Genomic DNA, 7,238 nt, shown 5'->3' on the forward strand with positions numbered 1-7,238 from the left:
TATACTGGTTACTCAACATCAAGTGTTGTTTTGCAGCATTTATTTTAAGCCCCATGTGCGTAGAATGCCTATTTATCCTGTCAAAGATTAATTGAAGACCCTCGATGGAGTCATCAATTATAACAGCGTCATCTGTGTACTCTAGGTCGCAGAGTTTTCGGGAGGGGGAGATAGTTAATCCTCGGTCAGATAGTAATGACTTTCATGAATGAGTTTAATGAAGTGAAACCAAATTACCATGGAAATTATACATTATGACAATCTACGGAGGCAAGCATGAGTATCACACAATGGTGCATAGGGCATCTCAATGCATTAACTCAATAGTTTATTTCATGGAAGTAAGGTGGTCCATTCTGTGCTTATTATTTATAGAAGCAAGTACAAAAAATATTATGCACGATACAGGCACGCAAAATAATGCTCCATGGAGGTGGTGAAATTTTTTGTTAATGGGGTAAAAATAAAACGTTTCTTTAATATTTTATTTTCTATTTTACGTAAAAGAAATATATATTACATAATTTTTATTTGTTGGTGTACATTTTTTGTTCCCATTAAGGGTACATAATCATTTAGTGCAATTCATTGAGTTTTTTTTAAATTGAAATTTAATAAATAATGTAGAATTTTTCAATTACAATAATATATAAAGTGTACTTTATTCCCTTTTACATAGGCCAATGACGCATTGATAATTGACTTCATACACATCCTTGAATACCAAAATCATTTTTTATGAAGCAGTTTTTTGGCTTGAGAGGATTCAAATCAAGAAAATACATTGAGAATAAGGCTAAATTATAAGTTGATTATAATTTTAGTAAAATTGTATTATAAATTGGCATTTGAGATCAAGATCGGAGATCTGCGCCAGGGATACATAAAACCTCCTTTCTGCATGTTTATTGTCAATTCATGAAACACCATGATAGTATGTACGTTGTTATGATGCACCACAGGTACTCTTATATGTATGTAAATGTTATATGATCTTACCATTCACGACAGACAACAACCTGATCCATTGCTCATCACAGGACTACAGAATGACGAATCAAATTACAAAGTAAGGAGACTTGATCTTGCTAAAAAAAATTTTCACTCTTGCTAAATTGATGTTGCGAGCAAATAAACAACCGTAAATAAGTAAAAATTACTGCTCATAAGAAGAAGGCTTGCTACGCATGAATTCATAAGAAAGTTGAATCACACATAGGAATGAATGTCAAAAATATAAAAAATTATATTCACTGATTTCAAAAGAAACATACTTAAATATGTTATTTGTATTAAAAGTAATAAGTATACGGTGGTCGCTATCTGTAGTAGTGCTGTTGGGGGGGCTGAACCGGCTGGGGAGGCCACTGGGCCCCGGCGGCGGGAGCTGCGGGGGGAGGGGGGTAGCCGGATCCGTAGGACGGGGCGTTGTAGGTGGTCGTGTAGAAGGAGGGGGGCGGGACAGACATGCTGTGGGCCATGGTGGCCTGCAGCTGCTGCGAGGGGCTAGGCGCGGGCGGCAGCTGCGGACTCAGCACCGGCGGGGGCGCCCCACCCTGCGGGGCGTAGTACCCGTGGTGGTAGTAGCTTTGGACCACGGGGCCGTGCTCGGGCGGTGGCAGGGCTCCGTGGGTGTCTTGGATGGGCACCGTGATGAGGTTGGTCCGGCTAACTGGCGGGGGCAGGTGCGGGCGCGCAGGTGCCGCATGCCCCATAGGGTGAGGTAGGGCATGGGGAGCTGGAGGACCCACTGAATGATTTCCCGAATGAGCACGAGGATCTACAGCCGTCGGCAACTGCTAACAATACAGCATCCATTAAATATACTATGTTTTTCTCTAAAATTATGGCTAAAGCTATATTTAAGAAGTTATTGAGAAATAAAATTGTTTCATTAAGACATCGCTCGAGACAAGTAGTTAACAAAACAGATAAGGGCAGTCTTCTTTTATTTATATTCAATTCTAATCACCACAAATATTTTTGTTATAACCTGTCTATATACATATAATACTTTTTTCAGGTAATCCTAAGCAACCTGTGTTTGGAAATAGAAATCAAGTTGTGACAGAGATTAAATTGATGAATTCTATAGTGTCAAAAAAGGACATTACACTGAGAGGTTTAGATGTGGGCAGCGGGCTAGGCATGGGGCTCAACAAGCCGGTGGGCGCTGTAGGGGGCCCCTTCCCTGACAGGTCTCCGGAACAGCTTTCTGGAACCATCCCCGGAGATATCTTGTTCATGAACTCTTGCTGACACTGAACCCCACTCGGAACCACCGTACTAGATGGGAGGTGCCTGTGATTTATATGGGCTTGTAGATCACGCTGCAATAATAAATAAAATCATTTAATTACACTTTTAATACAAATACATGAAAGCATACATCCGGTTTCAGACTACATACTTCAGACATAATGTTATACCACTGACTGATCGGGATGCGGGGGGAGTCACATTGCAAAATTCTAAGTTTTCTGATTGGTCATCAGCGCCTTCATATTAGGCGAGAATAGTCATCATGTTTACAAATATAAAAATCATGTAGGCCTGCGTAAGGGCGCCAAAAGCACAAGGCGGATTACCTTGCTTTTATGAAATTAAGAATCGTGTTGAGAATGCAGCAATTCAATGCACCATTGGGAGAGTGTTATTGCAAATATGAGGAATGAGGTTTGATATTTACCTGAGAAAGATATGTTCGTCTGCAGCCGGCATTCCCATATCTAGTTCCTGCGTGAGTACACATAAACACAGTGCCTAGTCCAGTTTGTTCCACTCTTGTTACCTACAAAATTACAAGAACTTAAAATGTTTAAACACATATATATGGCGGGCAAAATGCAAATGATACTATTCTGAGAAAAAGCAAGAATGTCCATGAAATCACTTCTAAAATGTGTTTACAAACTTGATGATCTTTATTCAATTTAATTATAACCCAAGAAATTCACAATCGGCGGGCATATTTGATATCACACATGTAGATGCCTTTGAAAGAATGACGATAGAGGAAGATAAAGTGCTCTTGCAGAAACTGAGGAGACCAGGACGTCCGAGCTGCTCGGTTGGCATCGACAAGAAATTAGATGTGAAAAAATAAGTCTTTTTTTCTTCCTCAAAATGAAGAATGAAAAGAGGAAGCTAACTGCAAATTCTTCATCATATGATTTTCTAACGCGAAAAGAATTTCAAAATAATTCTGGCGAAAGAACCTTTGCCGGAGACACCAACAGCAGCTGCTGTAGCGACTGAAACGTCAGGAAAAAGAGGGAGAAAGAATTTTATTTCACCAGAACTGATTCCATTTTGACATCTCAACATAGATGAAAAAAAAATGGAAGTCTGGGGCTAATGATCTGTCATAGGCTGGTTAACTGATCACTTTACACACGAGTACCATTCTATGCTACTCAATTTTTCGGAACTCCTAGATATATTGATCAATCTCATTACACAGTACATATGAGGTCACAACAGCCATCTATGTTGGATTAAGAAAAGCTTTTATTCAGCAGAAATCTTTTTATTTGTATGCAAGATCTGTACCCTTGAATGCTTGAAAACATTATTTTTATGTAGCTTGTATTTTAACCAGTTATTTTTATTCACAACATTTGGACACACTCAAAATGCGTAGACAAATATCCAATTAATATATCGTCCATTCAAAGGGTTCGTTGTCAAATGAGAAAGGAAAGGCTAGAAGCTTTAAAGTCAGATTTTCTAAATCATATGGCGGATATAATAACTGTTCATTAGGACAGGAAACTGTTACCTGTATTGAACTTTAGGAGTTCCAAAGAAGAAGGTTACCAGGATGAATTTCTTTCCATGATAAAGAACTACTTCTTGCTGTACCAAAACAGGATAGTTTTTCAGACAAAGATTAAGCCAATCATTTTGAACGAACATGTTTTTGGGTTGTGATGGAGATAAAAACTAGAAAATAAGATCTCCTGGTATTATGCATCAAGCGCGGTAGGTTTTTGAAAATATATTGCAGTGTGTTTCAGGAACACGAAAACTGTATCCTGACTGCAAAATGGAGACGCTGAAAAGAATACATCCTAATTAAAAACTAGTCAAGAAGTGCTTACATTTGTACACAAAGATAGGTACCGCGTTATCGGAGGAAATTTTATTTGGGGTTAATATTTTAAATTGAATTTTTACATTTTAATCAGCGGGAAAGATTGAAATAAGTTATTTAAATTAAAATACTTTTTTTTTTAAATAACCCCATATATAGTTCCCTCCAATAACGCGGTAACTATCTCAACGATATAGGGGGGTTTACTGTACATTACTGTATCTTGTCTGTTCTAACCCGAAAAATAAAAAGTCTTTGGCCAAAGATACACATGCCAGCTTGAAGCTGGCATTAGAGCCCCCTGGCTTCAATGTATTCTTCATGTTCCTCTTAGTTTTCAGTGATATTCATTTGAAACTATGTCTTACCTTATCTCCACACCGGGGACAGTGAGTGTGATCGGATCGAGCGCATTGCAAACAGAACACATGCTTGCACGGAATCTGAAACCAAGTAGAGAAAAATACTACATGATTAGTAACTAAATTAAGAAAAAAGTTTACAGGAATGTGGATTTACTTTTACTTCTAACCCTTTCCGCACCCAATGTTGCATAGGGCACTGAATCGTATCGACGCAGTGTTACCTTGATTGTTACATACACAAAGGCAAGGTGATCACACTTGCGCTTCACGGACCAGTCTAGGGTAATATTAAATAAATATAAGAGTGTAAAATCACTAATATTTATTTCCATCCCCCTGGGAATTGAAACCAGAGCCTCCAGTATGGTAGCTAAACACGCTAACCATTACACCACGGAGGCGGATGTGGATTTTAACTCCCGAACATACAAGCTGACACGGCAGAAAACACCTGACATCACCAAGAGGTCAGTAAAAAACCAAGAGAATCAAGAATTATTCAAGAAGCTGGCATGTGGAAGAGAAAACTCTTCTAGAAAGTAAGACGGGAGAAGTGAGGCACTTCATCCTGAATGTAATTTTTAACTTTGATTGTGTATTTTATTTGTACCTGTTGAATGATCTTAAATAAGTAAATGCCAACATAATAGATAATCAATATTATACAATGGTAAACAATTTATAACATGATGAATAATAATTTATATACTTTTTATTACCATTCGACCGTAGATGAGAATTGGTTTCAGGCAGGTATCGCAGCAGTAGATCATGGGATTGAGTACTTTTTCTCCGATAAGAGTGGCCCGGTGGCTCCAGTCCAGGCGCAAGACGGGCTCTGGAGGCCCCCGCTGGAGTGTGGTGAACACGGGGGCCTCTAGCTGTGATATATCCGTAGGGACCTCCACTGTGCACACAACCGAGCAAATTTTTACTAATATCGAAATGAGGAAGTCATTGTTCTTTTAATCAAAATATTTCTTACACCACTGATTCAGAAAAATAAAGAAAACATACGAAAATTCAGATTCAGAAACCTCTCCCTTTAAATGTCAAACCCACCTCTGCTCTAAATTAAAAGCAATGTGAAACATGGAGCCTTTTTTTGTCATAGCTGATATAAGGTGATAGATTGTTGGAAAAAATGTTGGATGGAACAGAAATATGATCATAAACAACAAATCTCTATGACTTCTATTCTTGTTGATTATAAATTATTGTGAATCAGCTGTTCAAAATTTCAAATCTGTCAATTTGAGTCTCGAGGCACTATTGCAAATTGTAGTTAAGTAAGTGCAGGATCCCGGGGAAGAACAGTTACATTAACTTATAAGAAAACAATGCAAACTGCATTGTTTCATAATAACACAATCATATCATTTTCAATCCGTTCAAAATAATATTTTACTATGGTTGTCACTAACCATGACGCCTTTCGCCTGAAAGGGTAGGCAGAGGGACACACAGAACACACACTTATATTGGAATTACGTTTGTTGTTCCACATTCACGCTATTATTTAAACATACTCGTCAATTGTTATCGCCTGTTTTCTTCAGCCCTCTCCGGCTTCTACACCCTTCAAGATCCACATTAAAAACGTTCAAACTATTGTTTCATCAATCATTCACTCCAACTTCCTAAGCCGCTATAACATACCTATCAAACGTGTATAACGAAATGCTCAGCCGCACATCTATTCAGTGTTTCATCATTTTGATCTGGGTTAATAAATGTTAAAAAGTAATAAGCACTAATTTACAATTGAGTTAAGTGTTTACGTTTTGGTGGTTCGTTTTCTTCATTTTCATCCTTTATCTCTGTGCCGCTGGATTCTTCAGGCTCTGCATTTGAATTTTCTTCGATAGAACAATCATCTTCATCTGATGAAAGAACTTTTTGGGCTTTTTTTCCTCTTCCCCTCCCGCGCCCCCTTCCACGGCCTCTCCCGCGCCCTCTTCCACGGCCCCGACCTCTTTTTTCACCGTTCATTGCAACTGGATTATTATAAAGTAGATAACTTTAAAATTTAAAAAAATGTATTAAACCTCCGCTAATACGTACAAGTACACCTTCCTAAGTAAAAAGTTATATAAATGTACTGTTTATGTACTTATGTTTAGCGCATTGTAATCGTTTACACATATATAAATATATTTTAGAAATCGTGGAGCGAATACCACATTGAGTAGAATATTTTCGAGATTTACTCTTAGCGATTATATTTTTGAATTATAATTACGTATAAAAACGATGGAAAACATAATACTTTTTTCCGGCTACGATGGGTTATAGTTTATTTCTTTGATAGTATTTGGTGTTAAATCTTATATAGATCCGGCATCCTGATCAAAACCAAACTTTACCATCCTTTGACATCTCAACCAAAGATTATGAACTATAAAATTTCAACCAAAGACAGTTGTCACATCGCTACAACCATAGATAACGTATGGAGAAAGACGTGGATGAATGGCTACGCGTTCCATTACTCAGTACGATCGCTCGCAAAAAGTGAAGTCGAGTAAAAAAAATATATAATAATTTTGTGATGTTGTGATGTGGGAAAATGTTATAAGGGTTGACTTTCATGCATCTACGTGACCTTTGGCACTCTGAAAACTCTCGTCACATTCCCGGGTCTAGTTTTAAATTTCTTGGATTCCTTTTGCACCCTCATGTGCAATAACTATTATTATTTTAATCCAATGTTGGTATTTAATCAATCAGACAAGGTGTTTCCGTTGAAGGTTATAGTTATTACAAATTTAAGACAA

General features: G+C 37.8%; 1 protein-coding gene across 2 annotated transcripts; it reads right to left on the reverse strand.

Annotated features, from left to right (window-relative positions):
• Nucleotides 1-471: 471 nt before the first annotated feature.
• On the reverse strand, nucleotides 472-6,890 carry Hakai (E3 ubiquitin-protein ligase Hakai). 2 transcript variants are annotated; one of them, XM_088258341.1, is made up of 6 exons: nucleotides 6,243-6,890; nucleotides 5,181-5,368; nucleotides 4,465-4,539; nucleotides 2,690-2,791; nucleotides 2,115-2,330; nucleotides 472-1,796 (listed from the first exon to the last, which is right to left on the reverse strand). In XM_088258341.1, exons 1-6 carry the CDS (start codon nucleotides 6,451-6,453, stop codon nucleotides 1,320-1,322), a joined length of 1,269 nt encoding a protein of 422 aa, XP_088114467.1. In that variant the 5' UTR covers nucleotides 6,454-6,890; the 3' UTR covers nucleotides 472-1,319. The 2 variants fall into 2 exon arrangements, with proteins under 2 accessions (XP_088114467.1, XP_088114466.1); XM_088258340.1 differs by having other exon boundaries at nucleotides 489-1,799; nucleotides 6,243-6,881.
• Between the last annotated feature and the right edge of the window lie 348 nt (nucleotides 6,891-7,238).

Source organism: Brachycentrus maculatus, unplaced genomic scaffold (genome assembly GCF_059751285.1).
Source record: "Brachycentrus maculatus isolate JH-2025_06_01 unplaced genomic scaffold, ASM5975128v1 h1tg000093l, whole genome shotgun sequence".
Classification (NCBI taxonomy): Eukaryota; Metazoa; Arthropoda; class Insecta; order Trichoptera; family Brachycentridae; genus Brachycentrus; species Brachycentrus maculatus.

Bases quoted from the DNA above. Each gene is read 5' to 3' on its own strand.
- Hakai (XM_088258340.1), bottom strand. From the start codon at position 6,453: ATGAACGGTGAAAAAAGAGGTCGGGGCCGTGGAAGAGGGCGCGGGAGA. The intron at 2,792-4,464 runs GTAAGACATAGT...GTAATTTTGTAG, and splicing joins GTCCCCGGTGTGGAGATAAG to GTAACAAGAGTGGAACAAAC. The intron at 2,331-2,689 runs GTAAATATCAAA...TTATTATTGCAG, and splicing joins GACGAACATATCTTTCTCAG to CGTGATCTACAAGCCCATAT.